Genomic DNA, 19,929 nt, shown 5'->3' on the forward strand with positions numbered 1-19,929 from the left:
GGAAAGCCTGATTTACGCTTGGCCGTGAGTCGTTGTGTTTGCCCAAACGGGAGACACAGAGGAAAAAGAACGGTCAAAAAGTTACTGTAGTGATAGAGAAAGTTAAATACATAAATGGCACAGAAGAAGTACATTATATACACACATATTTAGGGCAGGGAGAGGAAAGGACGATTGCTGGCAAAAAAAACGCCCATGGACACTACTCAAAAGAATATCCATATTTCATAGACAAAAGCAGCTAGAAGCTTCAAATAACTTCTAGAACAATCCAAACAAGTGTGTTAAACTTTCTATGTTGAGCTTTTCTTTCGTTATAATGGTTTACAGTGCTTTTTTAAATAAAATGTGTAAAGATTTAAGGTGCGTTTTTATTTATTTTTAATTTATGGGCTAAAATCCCCTATTATAGTGTATATAAGTATTTATTGAGTGATACACACAGTTAGCTGAGGTTGTGCTGATTCTGGGGATGTGTATAACTTGATGATACTCTAAAAAATGACAATTTTATAGGCAATACACAAAAGTATGACAAGACGGAAAGTTCTCTATGTGGGTCTCAGAGGGCTAAATGTGATGCTCTTAGTGAGCTCCCTCATGTCCACATCCAAATAATCCACAGAGACCAGTAGGTGAACTTGAAATCTTTATTCTAAAAATACAGGGAAAAATGGAAAATTGTGTCTATACATGTTGCGGCTTCCTTACCAAACATTATTAGCCGCTGAGAGTAAAAAGGTTGGGTCCTCAGGTTCGCAGATTTTTGACGCGCTAAGAGGCTATGAGGACAGATACGCTGAGATCCAAAGATGCTTTTGGTGCATTTATTAGTGACAAACAGCACAGAGCTATTACAGCGCAGCTGAGATGGATGAATGGAAACCAGCGGATTAAACAGATAAAAGGGTGATGAATGAATGAATAGCGGTCAACAAAAATTACGGCTACTACCCAACCCTGCCTCTCTCATCATCTGTGTCACAGGTGAGTGCGCACCTTTAAACACACCCACTTCCGCACGTGCACACGCCCACTTAGGGCTGGGCGATATGACCTCAAATCAATATCACGATATATTGAGGAACTCACCTCGATAACGATAAATGAACGATAAGTGCCCTCCCGCGCCGTGAAGCGATCGTTTCGGCGTCTGCTCTATTTTTTGCGCGTGCCGCGAGTGAACGCGTCAATTCTGGCAGGAAATCACACAGAGAAACACGAGACAATCCAGTCAATTTTCAAAATAAAAGCAATTTTCAAAATAAAATACCGCGATTGACAAACGCGATCATATTTGTGTATCTAAACTCGCACTGGGAAACAGGAAGAGACATTACATTTAATAAATGTGAAGAGTAGATAAAAAAATGTGTATTTCAACGGTATCTGCACTACTACTGTCTACTACCATACACTCTCTCTGTCTGTGTGCGTGTGTCCCTCTCTCTCACTCTCTTTCTCTCGCTCAGAGAGAGAGAACGGATAAATACAAGAAGTGTACAAACTTCTTGGTTACAGAAACATGGCGTATTAATTTTATGGGGTTTAATGGGGAAAAAAATAGCTCTGAATGAACAACAGAGCAAGCAGAAGCGCTTGTCGACCGCCGCGGAGAAATACGCGTCTGGTCTGAACGGGGGGTGCGCGGATCGCTCGCGATTTTCGGCGCCGCGGCGTCCAGTGTGAACCAGGTGTTACTTCGGCTGCCGCGGCAGCAGCCGCTTCATCGTTTAAACCGGCGGGCTCCATTTTCGTCTCACCCACACTTTCCCTTCTTGTTACAGACTGGATGGGGTGGAGTCACGTGACTGCACACGCTGTATACGTAGTACAGTACAGCCGAGCGTCTTAAAGGGACATGAACATACTGGCATACTTTTTTTTTTTTTAAACCGAATATACCGACATGGGCAAAATGACGTCGGTTGTCGTCGTAAATTTCGGTATCGGTACATTTTCGGTGTATCGCCCACCCCTACGCCCACTACAACGTGAACCACCACCTCTGCAACACACACACTCTCAAGCACACCGTGCTCCTCATCCTCAACCTGTATGTCTCCTACAATACATGTAATGATAGAGAGAGATGTGAAAAAAGCATTTGGCTCAACTTCCCGCTTGTCCTACAAATGACATTCCACCTGCAAAAGACTTGTGAGAGAGTGACACATTAAAGCTGCAATCTCCATAAAAGAAAAATACATGTGTCCACTATAAAGTAGATCAAATAAAGCGTAAAGATGACAAAGCTGATTTTGATTTCAGGTGATATATCCAGTGCAAGTTGTGTGCATTTCACCAAAGTGAGGAGAAGTCTATGTTCCTGATGATCCAGAAAACTATGATGACGACAGAAGATGGACTGCAAGTTTTCCCTGAGGAGGAAGGAGATCGTGGATCAACAGCCTATGGTCTTGGAGATCCAGTAGAGATAAGTGATATTTTCATTAAAGGTGTGTCCCAAAGCAGTATATTGTAAGTTTGTTGGTAATTAGTGATGGCAATCTGACACCTGATATGCTCACATGTGCTTGGAAACTGATGAAGCAAATGTCATGGTCATGTGACTAGTGATGTTTGAAGCAGGTGAGGTTATATGAATGATTTATAGCAGAAAATGTCGGACTAAGTGTGTGTGTAGTGGGTCCAATTAGGGCTGTAGCGATACACAAATCTCACGATATGATACGATATTCAGCTCACGACATGATATATATCACAATATTCAGTCAACGATATGATTCGATGCGATTTGATATAATTCGATACACTTACATCATTTTCTGAAAGATTTAAAGGAGTCATCACCCGGAAATCGCAATTTCTCTTGTTAAAAGATGCATATCTGTGTTTGACCTCAGTTGAAACTTGCCTGAAAGGCTGGAGTTTGAAAGTGGCGCCGTTTTTTCGCTTCTGCTCTTTTTCCGAACAGGAATAGCACACAAGGGTGTGCATTCCTAAAGCACGAGATTTTGATTCTGCGCCTTCGGTGACGTCACCGTGGCGGCTACTTGCATAAGCCCACCCCTCTTTCACCACCCAACCCCGCCCCGTCCGCTACCTGAAATCGCCGAAGCGCCGCCATTATGTTTTGGAGTCTGCATGCAGGCAAGCCCCCCCCGGCTCTGTCCTTCCTGCGGCGAATCAACGCGCGCCTCATTACATATTATACAACGCACATCCGGACCAGTCAAAACCTCGCGCGTAATCTCGCGTGATAAAATCGCGGTACGAAAAAGGGTCAGAACAAGCTCAATGTTTGATTAAATTTTTTTTTTTTTTTTCTAATAAGTTTTACGAATTGATCCAAAGCGATCCAAGGGGGGCTGGATACGTATAAAACCAGGTGATGACTCCTTTAAAAGGTACAGTGTGATTTTGGTGACATCTTGTGAGTGTTCCATTTACTTGGATTGAATTAATTGAACTGAAAACAAAAAACATAAATTACACAATATGTGTCTGACTGGACAGAGAGTCTACAGCTTGCAAATGCTGGACAAAATGAATCAAAGATGTGTTAAGAAAATTAGTTCCATTTATTGAACAGTGCAAACTGTATCTTACAAGCCTTGCAAACCGCGATGCTTTTGTCTAAGTCGTCACTTTCCTTCTTCCTTTTTAACCCAAAGTGCTCCCACACTCCGCTTTTAAGCACGAAGGTGCTGGATTTATATTTGCCGCCATTTTCTTGAATCTCCTCGCTCTGACTCCGCAAACAGGTAGAGGTAGACGTCAGTGTCTGTGCAAAGAGAGTATCTAGATGGGTAACTTGCTCTACAGCGACACTAGCGGCTGGCGGACCAAATCGCTCTTCCTGCAGAGCGGGTTAGGGTTAGGGGGGGTTAGGGTTAGGGTGAAATTAGTCATTGGAAACAGACAATTACATTTTAATTAATTTTTTAAGATGTCATATTTGACTGTGCAGGAAATATCCAAAGGCATTTTATTCTGATATATTCCACAGTGAAAAATTCAGCTTTTTTTTCTGGAGAAGATACCTGAGGTCATCTAGGATGCACCTGAAGTGAAATTAGTGATTGGAAACAGACGGTTTAATTTTAAATAATTTAAGAAAATGTAATATTTTACTGTACAGTATATATCCAAAGGCGTTTTATTGAAAAAATCCACAGCAAACATTTCTGTAAGTTTGTGAGAAGATTAGGGATGTAACGATGCATCGTGACATGATTAAAAATCGGTACAAATGCGTGACGATTCGCACCGGTTGACAGAAAAAATGAATCGCGAATGCTATTTTTAAAAATAGGTTACGTTATCTTAAAAAAAAGTCACTGGTTGGTGATTCATTTGTTCGACGTCAAGTCACCTAACTTACGTCACTACGTAGGTACGCGGCACAGAACGAGGGAAGACATGGCGACGGTAGGCAGCGACTTTGAAATAGAGGATGCACCAAGTGGTTTTAAATCACCTGTGTGGCGGCATTTTGGATTCCCCATATACACAAAAACAGCATGTAGATATTGAAAGAGACTGCTAACATATACCGGCAACACGAGCAACATGCAGCAGCATATTAGCCGCCACCACAGTGAGAAGCAAAGTAACGTTACGCCGGCTCCTAAGGGAAAATTGTCGAAGGGGCAAACCACGCTGACGGGAGGCTTTGCATCTCCTCTGCCCCAAAACAACGCAAGAGTGCAAGGAATTACCAGGGCAATTGGTTATTTTATCGGAAAAGATTTGAGGCCATTTTCAGTCGTTGAAAATGAAGGCTTTCGACTGTTGATGAACACGCTGGAGCCGAGATACCACATCCCGTCACGACAGCACTTCAGCAAGGTGGTGGTGCCCAAACTCTACCAGGAGGTAAGAGCGCATGTGGTTGAGATTCTCCGGAGGGCTGATACTGTGTCTATCACAACCGACGGGTGGACATCCAGAGCCACGCAAAGTTATATCACTATAACTGCTCATGTGATCAATGCCGAGTGGGAGTTGGCTGGCTTTGTGCTTCAGACGCGGCCTCTTTTGGAGTCACATACTGGGGCTAACATAGCTGGCGTGCTAAAGGAGGCGGTGGTGGAATGGCAGCTGGAAAGGCAACAACAAAGTATCGCTGTAGTCACCGACAATGCGAGAAACATGGATGTGGCAGTGAGGGAATCCGGGCTGGCACCGCACATCAAGTGTTTCGCCCACACTTTAAATTTAGCCACTCAGGCTGGTTTGAGTGTGCCGCGCGTCGCGCGCTTGCTGGGTCGGATCCGGCGGATTGTGAACTTTTTCCACAGGAGCCCGACAGCCACTGCTGTGTTGGCTGCGAAGCAAAAACTACTGCTCGGCCCGGCGGACAAGCACAAGCTAATTGTGGACGTTACCACACGCTGGAATAGCAGCCTGGACATGTTGGAACGATATCTCGACCTGCAACCGGCTGTGGCTGCTGCTCTGCTTAGCCCAGAAGTCCGTCGTAACGCCCGTGAAATCGGCACACTGGACAACTTGGACATCCGTGATGCCGAGGACATCATGAAACTTCTCAAACCTTTGAAGACAGTCACCACCGTGCTAAGTGACGAACAAAACCCAACAGTGTCTCTAATTGTGCCCTTAAAGCACACGATTGAGCAGAGCATGTTGCCTGTGGAGGAGGACTCCACCACGGTGAGAATGATGAAGAAAGCTATCTTCAACAATTTATCAGACAGATACACTGGGCCTGGGGACAATCATCTGCTGGAGTGCACTGCGTTAGACCCCAGATTCTGCTCTCTACCTCATCTTACCGAAGATCAGCGCCAGGATGTGTTCCAGAGGGTGAAGGAGAAAGCTGTGCAGATGCACAACCAGGTACTTATTTTACTTTCAATTACTAATAGTAGTGTTGCTTTTGCGTTAAGGCCAGGTCTGTGTTTCAAACTTCTTTTCATACTGATCTTTGTCCTTGTTGTCTTGTTTTTCCTGTGTTATTTCCTTGTCTCTTTCCCCTTTCTGCTTCTTTTCCTTTTTTCTTCTTCTTTTTCTATTGGTTGATCTGTTTTAGGATTTTATATAAGCCCTTTGGGATTGTTTCCTCTCCTGCACAATTATTTGCATTTATATTATTAAACATATATATACACATATATTATCTTTTAATAATTGTCCATATGAATAATATATATATTACTAAGTTCTTGTCTTGCTGTTTACAGACCAATTCCCCTGTGGAGGAAACTAATGAGGGTGTAACCGACACCGGTGCCTCTACACATGCAGCAGAGCTGCCTGCTGACCATGGTGGATGCAGACCTTCAACAACCACCTCTCAAGAAGACTGCTTTGGAAGATCTCCTAGAAGGGACTTTCACAGAAAGTGTAGGGGCAGCACAGACCAATCACATGTGTGGGATTGAGGCAGAAATTGTCAGGTACAGAAGTGAAATGTCCATTTCCCTCACAAGCTGCCCACTCAAATGGTGGAAGGAGAACAGTAAGTTTTACCCACTGCTTTCACCTCTAGCAAAGGCTTACCTCACCACACCAGCCACCTCTGTCCCTAGTGAAAGGGTCTTTTCGACCGCAGGGGATGTTGTAACCTCACAGAGATCTCAGCTTCGGCCTGAGAATGTTGACATGTTGATTTTCCTCAAGAGAAACCTGAAAGTTTCAAGCTACACAAGCCAGTCTTAGTTTATTTGCAGAGATTTTATGTTTCAATGTTATTATTTTGATGTGGGATTTGTTTTTAAAAATCCAGTTATTCTTTGTTATTTAAGTGAATAACTACTTCAGTTGCACTTTATTTTTATAAGACACAAAAACAGTGTTTAACAGCGTTTCTTTAAAGAAAGGACCTCTTTTTTTGGTCAAGATTGTATATTCTTTTCTTATTTAAGATGTTGAATTACACCAGTTCCATTTAAGTTGCACTTTTTATAACAGGAACTGTGTTACAGTTTCTGTAAGTTTCTGTAAAGAAAGCACCTCTAAGATTGTTTTCCTACAAATAAAAGATAATTTTATGTGGTCATAATTTGTCAGTAGCTCATTTTGATTAAAAAACAAAAAATCGTGAACCATATCGAATCGTGAGTTGAGTGTATCGTTACATCCCTAGAGAAGATACCTGAAGTCATCTAGAATGCACCTGAAGTGAAATTAGTGATTGGAAACAGATGGTTTAATTTTAAATAATTTTTTAAGAAAATGTAATATTTTACTGTACAGTATATATCCAAAGGCGTTTTATTGAAAAAATCCACAGCAAACATTTCTGTAAGTTTGTGAGAAGATACCTGAAGTCATCTAGAATGCACCTGAAGTGAAATTAGTCACTGGAAACAGACAGTTACATTTTAATACATTTTTTAAGATGTCATATTTGACTGTGCAGGAAATATCCAAAGGCATTTTATTCTGATATATTCCACAGTGAAAAGTTCAGCTTTTTTTTCTGGAGAAGATACCTGAGGTCATCTAGAATGCACCTGAAGTGAAATTAGTGATTGGAAACAGACGGTTTAATTTTAAATAATTTTTTAAGAAAATGTAATATTTTACTGTACAGTATATATCCAAAGGCGTTTTATTGAAAAAATCCACAGCAAACATTTCTGTACTCTTACTGTAGTTATCAGTACTCTTACTGCAGTTATCAGTACTCTTACTGCAGTTATCAGTACACTTACTGCAGTTATCAGTACTCTTACAGTAGTTATCAGTACTCTTACTGTTGTGACGACCCCACCACTCCACTAGGGGCCTCTGTGTTCTTTGCTGCTTTGCTCTCCCTTTGCAGGTTCCAGGTCGTGGGAGGGTCATCTTCTTGATGAGACACCTGGCTGGTGTGCTGTCTATATAATGCTCACCCTTCTGCAGATCTGGGCTGGCTCTTGCTGCTGCAGCCATTGCTTTGTTCTATTTGTTTGCCACACACTCACACACATGCTTACACTACTGATTACTGACATTTATATATGTTCTGTTGTTTATGGTCTTGGTTGGTTGTGAATAAATGTTAAGTTAATTTCACTCGATAGTCTGGTCTCCCATCTTTGCCACAGTCAAGAGCCGGGCTGTGACAAGTGGGGGCTCGTCGGTTTTCTTGTTGACCGGGTTGTATTAGTGTAGTTGGTAAGATCTGCTAGGTGTGACGTCAGTGAGCGGTTGTACCTTGTTAAGTTCAGTGATTGGTGAATGACTTCACATTCTGTTGACGCGGGAGACTTGGACTAGAGTGGTAAGCAAGGCATTTTTTTTTGGTTAATTTAAGTGGCTGTAACAGGAGGAAATTGTGCTAATGTTTTCTGTGTTTTGTCCTATGTGTGATCACTAGAGTTGCCATTGTTTTGTCCCTGATAGGTGAAGAGCAACTTCCCTTGGAAGATTGCTGGGGGGTTTTGTAGTGTGGTGTTAAATGTGGCTGGAGCAGTAGTCTCGGGAGCACGTCCCAAGCTGCTGGTGGGGTCGGCATTTACTGCTTGCTCCACCGGGCTTGCGGGTTTCAGTGCGTAAATACCCACCGCAAAAACGCCTGAAGACTAGGGGGGGGAGTTAGTTAGTTTTGATTAGGCAGTTAGAGGGACAAGACCACGGTAAGGTTTTTGTTGTGCTGGAGCTGAGTGATGGCTAGTGTGGAGGATTTTTTGCGGGCTCCATCAGAGGAGTGGTTGGAGCGCTGCTCACGGGAACAGTTAGTGAAAATTGCTGAGTATTATGAGTTGGATGTTGGGGATAAAAGAATGAAGGAAAACATTGAGGAAACTGTGAAAGCTAATCTGTTTGAAACAGGGGTTCTCAGACCCAAGTTGCATGTTGCTGGTGCCGGGCTGGATGTTTCGGATGCGCTTGTTAGTGAAGTTGGTTTGACGTTTGAGCAGAGGAGGGAATTGCTTCTGCTGGAAACGGAACGGGAGAGAGCGAAAACGGAACGAGAGAAATTTGTTGTGGAGAGGAAGCGACTTGAGTTGGAGGAGCGTAGGCTGAGTTTGGGTGGATCTGAGACAGGGGTGAGTTTTTCTCCTAGGGTCTCTGGTGTATTTGATGTTGTGGGTAGCTTGCGGTTGGTTCCTCAGTTCTGTGAGCGTGACCCAGACATTTTTTTTCACTCTTCGAGCGTGTGGCCGAGGGTAGGGGGTGGTCCGACTCCGATCGCACGTTACTTTTGCAGTGTGTGTTGACGGGTAAAGCACAGGAAGCGTACTCTGCTCTAACTATAGTTGAGAGTAGAGAATATGCGACAGTTAAAGCTGCAGTGTTGCGCTCATATGAGCTTGTACCTGAGGCATATAGGCAGAGGTTCCGGACATGGGAGAAGTCGAGTAGGCAGACACATGTTGAGTTTGCGAGAGAGCAGTGTACTCATTTCAGTCGCTGGTGTTCTGCTGTGAAGGTGGATACTTATGGTGCTCTATGTGATCTAATTGTTTTGGAACAATCTAAAAACTCTGTTCCTAGTCATATTGCTGTGTATATCAGTGAGCATAAAGTGAAGACTGCCGCAGAAGCTGCCACCCTAGCAGATGAGTATGTGCTCACACACAGGATGGAACATGAGTATAGCGGTAGAGATAGCAGGAGCGATGCCGGGTTGCTCAGTACTGCAAGTAAGTGGGAGGAAACGCATTATCATGGCCTGAGTAGACCAGGGCGTTCTGTGCAGGGTCGAGTGCCAGTGGACTTAGGGAAGGTGTGCCACTTCTGCAAAGGCCAGGGGCATTGGAAGGCTGACTGTCCCAAAGCTGGACGTGGGAAGGAAGGAGTACAGGTTAAGTCGGCTGCGTGTGCTACCTCTGTGCCATATGTCGGGCCTATTTCTTGTCAGCAGGTGGAGGCTGAAGTGAAGGAAGGTTTGAAGGAGTCGTTCTCTGCTTTTCTGTCTGATGGGTGTGTGTCTTTGGTGGGCAGCGACAGTTCTGTACCTGTAAAAATCCTAAGGGATACTGCTGCTTTTAATTCATATATTGTGAGTTCGGTGTTGCCATTTTCTCATCAATCTGATACAGGAGATTATGTCCTCATGAGAGGCATGAGTTTGACAGTGTCACCTGTTCCATTGCACAAATTTGTGTTAAACTGTGGGTTGGTCCAGGGTGAGGTTGCTATGGCGGTGCGCCCCGCATTGCCTATTGATGGCGTAGATATCATTCTAGGGAATGATCTGGCAGGCAGTTGTGTGTGGGCTAAGAGTTCACCACCGCCAATTGTGACTACTTCACCCTTGGTTACAGGAGAGCTGGATGGAGGTGCTCGGGGGTTTCCTGAGGTGTTTACAGCTTGTGCAGTAACACGGGCCATGTGCCATGCTGAACGGGACCTTGACCAGATTGAAAAGGGTGACAAGGAGACATTCCCGGTGTCCTTTCCTGATCCTCTTTTGTCTGTTTCCTGCAGTGACCTCATGGCAGAACAGAGAGCAACAGTTGTCACTGTTGCAGATGGAAGGAGCACTGCTAATGGTTATTTTGTGCAGGATGGATTGTTGGTGAGGAAGTGGATGCCACATGGTGACAATTTTGTTGGTGATCCAGTGTTGCAGGTTGTTGTCCCGACTAAATTTCGCACTGAGGTTCTGAAGGCCGCCCATGATCACTGTGGGCATTTGGGAGTGCGTAAAACATATGTATATATTTTGCGTTACTTTTTCTGGCCTCGTGTGAAGAGTGATGTGTCCAGCTACATCAGAACATGGTCTCTGGTTTAGCTTCTTAGGTCTTCACATCTCACATTCTCATCACATCGCCCTCACGCCCCTCCTCCGCTCCTCGGCTGGAGGGTGCGCCTAGGGCCCCAGAGGCGCCTAAACGGGCGGGCGAGGGTTCTTGATGTAAACACATCACCCCTCTTTATCTCTGGCTTAGCTTCTTAGGTCTTCACATCTCACATTCTCGTCACATCGCACTGGATGGAGGGGACGGGGAGGGCCCCAGAGGAGCCTTAACTCCTATCCCTCACCCTGACCTCTAACCCTTACCCTGACCCTAACCCTAACCCTAATTTTACCATATGGGGCCGTATCTGCAAGAAACCTCTCTGTTGCTTGTAGTGTGTCACTTTTATTCTTAAGGGCATATACAAACACTGCACTGGAAAAATCATCAGTGAATGACAAGACATATTTGTACCCCTCTCTGGACTCTGGGTGAATTGGACCTGCCAAATCTGTGTGCACTAGCTCTAGAGGTCTTTTAGCTCTCACATCAGGCTTTCTGTTTCTGGTTTGCGTAAACTTGCCTTGGGTGCACACTTCACAAGTTGGAGGTTTGCTTATTGGACCTTCAATTTTCATGCCATCAACAACACCTTCCAACCTTTGCACATCATCAAAATTACAGTGCCCCAGTATCTCATGCCATGTCTTTAAATCATAACATCCCTTCACTCTGTCATCACATTCATCAGGTACTGTATGCAAGTAATATAGTCTATCATGTACATGAATGGGAAATTTTGTACCGTTTTTGTGCACCAGAATGTCCTCGCCTTTCTTGAAAGTCACGCTTGCTCCGCTGGCAGCCGCTGCTTGCACCGAGAATATGTCTTGCGGGTAAGAGGGAATGTACAGCGCCCGTCTCAATATTGTTTTGAGGTGGTGTCCGCGGCTGTCAATCAAGCAGACCTCAGCATCACCTCGGCGCTCTGTTACTCCCTTGCATCTTGTGCCGTCAGCTAGCTCCATGCAATGAGTCCCGGCCTGGAACTCGTCATCGAACCTCTTGAACTTGGCGATGTCGGTGACTATATGCGAGGTTGCCCCGCAGTCGACCATCAGGCCCCTCACGTCAACACCCTGGCTGCTTGGCTGGGATCCTGCCGCCCCATCGGTCACCAGGAATACGTACTCGTCGGTCACTTCCTCGGTGGTTCTCCATGTTGCGTCCTGGCACCGCCTCCTTCTGCAGGTTGTGTCGCGGTGTGTGCTGCTTTTGCAGTGGTTGCACCACAGTTTGCGCTGGCAAGCGCGGGCAATGTGCCCTTTCAGGCCACACCTGTAGCACACCACGTCCGCTGCAGCCCGTTCAGTTGGGCTTGCACTGGCGGGTCTCGCAGGCCTCTGTCGTGCCCGCACCGCCATTACATTGTCCTCTGCGGCTGGAGCACGCATCTTTTCGATGTCCTCGTAGCTTCGAAGCTTGGTTTTGAATTCAGCAAACGTTATTTTCTCATCCGATTGCGTTATATGGATGGCAAACTGTTTAAAAGTCTCAGGAAGCCCCTTTAGAACCATAGCCACCAGCAGCCCGTCACTTAAAGTCTCTTCAGCATTTCGTAATGCCGTGATAGCAGTTTCCGCAAGAATAACATATTCCGTCACACTCTCGCTGCTTAATTTTTGAAGCGAGGTTAACTCAGTATACAGACTTATTACTCGTGGCTTTCCTTTACCCGCATAATAGTCTCTCAAAATCTTTAGCGCTGCGCGCCCATCGTCGGCTGCTTCTCGCATCACTAGTGATAAACTTTTATCGTCCAAGAACTGGATTAATTCAGCATATGCCTCAGCATTTGAGTCCGCTTCTTCCGCTGTCTCCACACCCTCGGGCTCCACAGTAATAATTTCTTTCAGGCCTTGCAGCCGGAGGTGGCCCAAAAACGTAATCTCCCAAAGTTCGTAATTCTTTTCATCCCCGTCAAACAAAAGCCGAGACCAGCGACCGCTCTGTTCTGGGGATCTTCTAGCATTAGGCCTACTCATAGCGCTACTACAGTACGCTAAAAAACAAAGAAACACTTTTAGACTTAGACTGGGCCCATAACCTGTTGACAGAGTAGACGCAGCGACATTACTGACTTGCAACACACAGCAGCAGCTGTGCTCACTCAAGGTGATTTATTGAACACCCAATCACGATACATGTACACACCCACATTAATAATCATGTGTTGTGATGTCATGAGAGGCTACACGGCTCTCAGCGGGACAGCTCAAGTAGTGCGAGGACACAAGGTTAAAGTATCGTCAAAAAGATTTTAATATAGTCCGTGAGAAGGATCAACAAAACGTTCCAGTTTCAAAAACAAAAAAGGTTTAACAAAGGGGAAGGTTGCTCTTCAACAGTCTTAAATAAACAAAAGTCTCTTCAGCCACAAAATCATAATTCCTGATAGGCTCAGGTAAGTGTTCTCCGGTAAACGGCAACTCTTCAACCTTACCTTCGGTTAGCGCTGTAGCTCGTGGTCAAGTCAGCAGTCGGTCATCCAGGTAAGAATATCCAGTTTCAAGCTCCCAGTGTTCTTTGGTAGAGAGCTCCACTAGGAGCTTGTCTCCCCACACTCCTCTCTCCACTCACTGTGACCCAGCTGCTTAAAACAGCCCATCAGCTCATCCTGCACTGATCAGCCTCAGGTGTGTTAGCAGGTAGGGGTGGAACTCCCAACTCCACCAGCAGATGGAGCCATAGCTGTGTGGAGTTGCAGCCATCTTAGGGGGATGTAGCGCCCCTCCAGGACACAGCCTCTCGTGACATCACAGTGTCAGTTCAATCAACTCAATAAAGTCAAAACTATCAATCAATAAAGAAAACAAAAACCGCATTCTCTCATTTGCGACCTTAACAAGACAAAAACATAATGCACATTGAGAGCACACCGTTAACACATCTAGAATGCACCTGAAGTGAAAGTAGTCATTGGAAACAGGTCGTTTAATTTTAATGAATTTTTAACGATCGGTGTCACATATTACTCTATAAGAAATATCCAGCGACGCGTTTTTTTCTTCAAATATTACAGAAAACCATTCCGTCAATTTGTGAGAAGATACCTGAGGTCATCTAGAATGCACCTGAAGTGAAAGTAGTCATTGGAAACAGGCCTAAGGTTCTTAGTGGAACTCCCTGTGCAGGTTCTAGATGAAACCCTTGAAATATGAAAGGGTTCTTAGTGGAACTCCCTGTGTGGGTTCTAGACGTAACCCTTGAAAAATGAAAGGGTTCTTAGTGGAACTCCCTGTGCAGGTTCTAGATGAAACCCTTGAAATATGAAAGGGTTCTTAGTGGAACTCCCTGCGTGGGTTCTTTGTAGAACCTCTCATGGGGGGTTCTGGGTGGAACCTTACACACACAGTTCTAGGTATAACCCTTTATGTGGGGTTCTCGGTAGAACCTTCCAAAAGGGTTCCAGGTGGAACCTTTATAAAAGGTTCTACCTGGAGCCAAAAGGGGTTCTCCTATGAGGACAAGCCGAAGAACCTTATATGGTTCTACTTAGCACTTTTATTTCTAAGAGTGTAGGAACGTACAAGACACTCACTTGAGGTGTCTACGGAACGGCCTGATCCAGCGGAATCCTTAGACACCTTCCGGTGGACCTTTCGGTGGGGCCTAGAAGTTGGTTTGGAGTCGATCGGACCTTTCGTTCTCCAGTTATTCCCAAAAAATGTCACTTTGAGTGGTTTTCATCCTTATACCCTAACCCTAACTCCTCTTATAACCCTAAGAACCCCCTAGGACCAATATATGCCATGCTCTCTTATCCTCAATCTAAAAGCATCAAAATTGAATCCTGCATTCATCTAATCTAACAAAGGAATGTTCTGGATGGAAACATACTACCCCTCCTCAACTCCGACACCAACACATCATATCTCTCTTTGTCTCTTTTTGAAAAAACACACAAGGCTGGGGGATATTGAATGACGTGCGCCGGCCAGTGCCTTGCCATGGTTCTCCATTCAACGGCAAAGCCGTCAGGCGACACAGGGAGTTCCATGTGAATTTCTAAAAACCTAACCCTAATCCTTTTAAACATTTTAGTTACATGGCATCCGTCGATTGCATCAGCCCTGCAAACCCCGATGATGGACGATGTGGTGGACAGTGGAGACATGCATCCCACACCCCCCACCTCCCAGATGATGTCCCACTAAGAGCCAGAAGAGTCCAGGGTCCTTATTGTGGCATCCCATCCAGTCCAGCAGCACCACCAGGAACTCCTGCTCAGTCAATACTGTATATATGTTCTCTGTAAATAGTTATTTTTGATGATCTTTTGTAAATAGTTCTACATGTTAAGAACACCCACTTGTCAATAGTTATTTTAACTTTGTAAATATTTGTTAATTACACAAAAAATACATTATTTTCTTGTCACTGATGTCGCGACCACACGCCACCCTGGACACTACGACTTGACGGTAGGGCTCTTACGAGTCTAGGCTACTGGGATGACGTAGGTGCTCATATTTCTAATGAATGAAAACCGGAGCGCGGTGGGAGTCGGCTGCCATACTGCACAAAGTCTGGACTTACCGGCTGCTTTCGCCAACGCTCACCACCTGTGGCTGGGTCCAAGAGGCCTTCCAAGGATGTCGGCATCCTGCTTCGGAGGCAGCGGGCCGGCCACCTCCCCCGGCGTCCTGATTGCGTCGACCTCCATCCGTTGTATCCTGGATCGCGGTTTATTTAGTTCATAGTTAGTTTAGACAAGACATTAACCAAAATCATAATTCCACTATGGAGGTTGAAAGGGTCCTTTCCGTATTGTCCTTCCTCTTCGTTGGGCCTCCCCACCGTCTCCTTCCACGAGACTTGGCCTTTTCGCACACACCGCCCCGCTCCTTCCGCTCACGTCACATTTCAGCGGCAGTGTAACCAGGCAACCAATCACAAACATTACACAGTATGGCAGCCCCCTCAAATCTCAGAAAGTGAACACCACACTGAAAAGCAGTTCAAAAGTTGACTTTAGTTGTAAATGAGAAATAGAACAGATAATGTTACGAGGTTATAATATTTTAATTTAACTATATACAATATTTGGAACAGAAAATGGAACAATACAATATTTTTAATTAATTAATTAATTTAAATTTAAATTACAAATCAGCACAGAACTTAATCGAACAGAAAAAAAACGTCCACCCCCCCCCCAAAAAAAAAATCAACGCCCCTCATTGTCTCCAATAAACTAAAAAGTCTCTCCATCCTCTCTCTGCTCTCTTTTTCTCTCCTTTCCGCGCTCTCCCTCTGTCCTCCCTGATCAAATCCAGCAATTCATCTGTTTTCCTCTTTCTTGCTGCTGTCGGTGGCCCTGTGTGGTCGTTCTCATCCCGGAGTTTGATCAAATCCTCCGTCTGCTCCTTGCTCTCTACAACAAAACGACATGTAAAGCACATTTCCTGTTATGTCAATATGCAAAATGATTGTACGATATAATAACGATATTAACAGTAATAAAGCTCCTAAGGTTAGCTCTGTATTCAATCCAAACGTTTACCGTTTTACAGCCTAGAAATACAGCGGGGCTCACAACCCATCGTTAACATTATATGTTCAGCTGCGAGAGGAGCGAACTGTAGCCTACACAACTTACAACGAGAACAAATTAACTTAACAGCTCCACGGTTACAATAAGATATAAGTTACCATCGGAGCTTGTAACATTTGAAAGTGAAGGGTTTTAGGCTTACGTTACGTTTAAAGGCTAACGTTAACTGAGCTCCTCGTGTCAACAGCCTTAAGGCTCGGTTATGCTTCCGCGTAGTGATCACGCAACGGCCACGCAATGGCCACGCAATGGCCACGCAGTTGCTGGGAGACCGTGATGGTTCTGCGTTGGGTTTACGTGTCGAAATGCAATTCAATGCCACACCGGTAAAGGGGGCTATGTTTTTTGTAAAGACTGACCGACCGACCGAGACTCTTGACGTATATCGTCGTTAGCCTCGTTATAGCCTATTTGTTTACTTTCCGGCTTTAAACATCCACAATTTTTCAGAACTTGGTGTTTTATTTCTTTGTGCAAAAGCGACAAGGTGCAAACAATAAAACGAGGTGAGAACAATAAAAGTAGCCTATTAAAAGTTTAAATGGCGGTGTTTATGAGTGGAAACCGGATAGCGGTCTCCAGCGGATGTAGTTAGCGGACCAATCACAGCCAATGCCATTGCGTTGGTGTTGCGTTGCCTCGACGCGTGTCTAGGATTTTTGGGAGGTGCACGTCAGGCCCTTGCGTTGGACGTAAGGGGTCCGCAAGCCCCCTTGCGTTGTGTCGACGCGGAAGCATAACTTGGGCTTTAAGCTTCATCACGTAGCTGGCCCTACATTCCGGTGGCTACACGTATTAGCATTATTAACTTCACGCATTTTAACAGTCAAATATGTTTTAAGGCCCCTTGAACATCCGGCGTTAAGCAAAAACCCGTTACTTACATTTAAATATGGAACTCGGCACTGCTGCCGGTGCTGCTGCCATTGTTGGCCGCCATTGTTCAGCTCTGTGATGTAATCGGCCTTCGAATGCAGCCTCCGAAGGCTGCAGACCCTGAATTGGGACACAGCTATTGAAATTACTTCACACAAAACATACTTCCAATCGACTCCGAATTGCCTGAAACGTACTCCTATACACTTTCTGTAGAGTAAGCTTTGCCATCAACACAAAATGTAGTTAAATGTTTATCACGAATGGTTAAGCGTAACATTCCTTTGATGTCAACAATCTGTATACTTGGAATATACCCCAAGGACTCCATCAGAACAACGAAGCAATCGAAAATGATTGACTTTGGACTTCTCCATGCAAGGAGAGTGATTGCACTATATTGGAAAAATGTAGAACCACCATCACTGGCAATATGGAAGAAGGAGTTGATAACTTGTCTTGGACTGGAGAAATTGACATACACAGTTAAAGGTAAACAGGAGGAGTTTGCTTGTATTTGGGAGTCATTTATGTCATTCCTGACCAATGAAACGGATAACATTGACTGAATGATAGGTTGTGAAATGATCCTGCCTTTTATTTTATTTTAATTTGTTCCATTTCATTCTTATTTATTTATTTTACTCTATTAGGTTGATGTCTGTTGTCACTGTCCATTTTATTTATTCTTTTTTCTTTGTCTGTATGAATGAGTGGCTGTTCGAGGGGATATAAATGAAAATGTTTGTACATTCGATGTAAAGTTTGATATGCACTTATCGTAAAATATTGTTAAAAAAAAGAGTTATTCACTGATTAGAGGATTAGAGGGGGGTCTAACTACCATCCCTCATTGTATAACCCTAACCCCAGCCTTGGATACATTTTCAAGTCACGAATTTGCAGAAACACCACTCGAGCCGCAGACACCACGTGGGGTCATGACTCAGCAGAAAGACCAACGAAGAGACTTTGAACTGACCAAGTTTTGGACAGTTTGTCTGTTTACCTGTGTGTGTGTGTGTGTGTGTGTGTGTGTGTGTGTGTGTGTGTGTGTGTGTGTGTGTGTGTGTGTGTCAGCAGATAATAAAAGTCCAGCTTCGTCCTTCTCATATCCAAATTTTGCTGCCTGTCATCTCGTTGTCCAAAGACCAGAAACATGAAGAGTTACCTGCTGCTGCTGCTGCTGCTGCTAACGCCTCTCTGTTCAGGTACAATAACTCTTTAATCCCATTCAACTATTTAAATGTGTTTAAATATTTAATCTAATTACAACCAATACACTAGCTTAGTCATTTTAGGTATAAGTTAAGGAGTATTAACTCAGCTTAATCAAAGGGTTACATTTTTTTCCTTCACTTCCTCTTTATTTATATTAGCTGAAATAACAAATATGCTCAGAAGGTTTTGATATCTTTCCAATAACCTCTGTCCCGGGACAATCCATCGGATGTGGACAAATGCAGACAACAGACACCGGCAGACTCAGGATGGACAAAAGTGCCAAGCTTGAGATTTCAGTTACTGTCCCAACAGTTTAGAGCAGTTTAACAGTGGTCTCGGCCTCGTAATCTCAGTGGTGTATTTTTGAATGTCTTTGTGATCTCAGGAGAGTGTTTGTTGACTAAGAGCAAAAAGTTGCTTTTCGTCTCACAGCTACTGTCATCATGTGCACACTCCTCATTTTGTTGTGCACAAGTTTAGAGAAAACATTGTTTTAAAAAAAGAGAACGTGATCTGATTTGAGTCTGTGGACTGAACATTGACCTGCTTCTTGTTCAACACTGATGAAACTAATCAAATTTGTTGTCGTATTTTGATTCATTTGTGACCACGAGATAAGTTAGGGCACACTCAGGGCACATGATTGCCCCCCCCCCTCTCCCCTCCCTCTCCCCCACCAGCTTGCACTCAAACTGCTCCAAGCCCCCCGCTATTGAGCCGATTTATAACTGAAAATACCATTGATGAACGAGGAATGAGTTGTATCTCGTGGGCTCAATGTCGTAATACGTGGCCTTAATATTATTTTTTTCTCCGGATGGCCTCTCCAGGGCTGCGTAGCATAGCGTATCAGGTAGTCTCAGTGATCTTTCGTTTTTTTTTTTTTTTTAGCAAAGAAAGGTCTCATGTGACCACCTAACCCTCCCAACGATCCTACGTTTTTGTGTTGCAGCTCAGAAGTCTAACATAGAGTGTTATGGTAAGGATTTCTGGATGCTTGAAAATTTGCTGCTCAACTGCGGTGGTCCGGTCCAGCAGGCCTGCTACACCAAAGGTGACTGGATTTAAAAGACCTCTAAATTACCATTAAGAAATCAGGGTTCTACCTTACTGCACTAAAAGTGGTGGTCAGTAGATAAGGTTAATAATATCAGTGAAAACAAGATGGAATTTAAACTTAAATCCTTAATAGGCTCTGACAGTATGTTTACTTTTTCAGATAACGGAGAGAAAGGCTGCACTACACTGGAACACTGCTCTAAAGCCAACTGGAACTGCTGCCACACCAACCGCTGCAATGCCTGAACACACGATGAGAAATAAAGTGACAGCGGTTTCCTAGAATCCAGTATCATTTTCTGAGGCCAGTGTGTAAACATGAATATACCCTTTCTGGACTTTGAATCGTGTCTGAATCTGTTATTTCTGTGGTCAAATAAAAACCTGGAAAAAAAAGCACAAGTACAGTGTCATGTTCTCCCCTCTCAGCGTACCTCCCCCTCCTGCTCATCACTGGCCTGCCACGCCCCCTAATCAGCTCAACTCCACTCACCTGTTCACCGTAGCTGCAGCTGATCACCAATCAGCCGGGTATATATACTCCTC

The 19,929-nt window shown here is 44.3% G+C and overlaps 1 protein-coding gene across 1 annotated transcript; it reads left to right on the forward strand.

The window, feature by feature from the left end:
* The first annotated feature begins 18,170 nt into the window (after positions 1 to 18,170).
* LOC311010349 (uncharacterized protein) lies at positions 18,171 to 19,777 on the forward strand. The gene is made up of 3 exons (XM_084040871.1): positions 18,171 to 18,311; positions 19,277 to 19,378; positions 19,544 to 19,777. Exons 1-3 carry the CDS (start codon positions 18,260 to 18,262, stop codon positions 19,627 to 19,629), a joined length of 240 nt encoding a protein of 79 aa, XP_083896997.1. The 5' UTR covers positions 18,171 to 18,259; the 3' UTR covers positions 19,630 to 19,777.
* Positions 19,778 to 19,929: the final 152 nt, after the last annotated feature.

Source organism: Eutrigla gurnardus (assembly GCF_963514095.1).
Source record: "Eutrigla gurnardus genome assembly, contig: SCAFFOLD_87, whole genome shotgun sequence".
Taxonomy (NCBI): domain Eukaryota; kingdom Metazoa; phylum Chordata; class Actinopteri; order Perciformes; family Triglidae; genus Eutrigla; species Eutrigla gurnardus.

Excerpts from the sequence above, each read along its gene's own strand:
- LOC311010349 (XM_084040871.1), top strand. The coding sequence starts at position 18,260 with ATGAAGAGTTACCTGCTGCTGCTGCTGCTGCTGCTAACGCCTCTCTGT. Across the intron at positions 18,312-19,276 it reads GCTAACGCCTCTCTGTTCAG|CTCAGAAGTCTAACATAGAG; the intron begins GTACAATAACTC and ends TTTGTGTTGCAG. Across the intron at positions 19,379-19,543 it reads GCAGGCCTGCTACACCAAAG|ATAACGGAGAGAAAGGCTGC; the intron begins GTGACTGGATTT and ends TTACTTTTTCAG.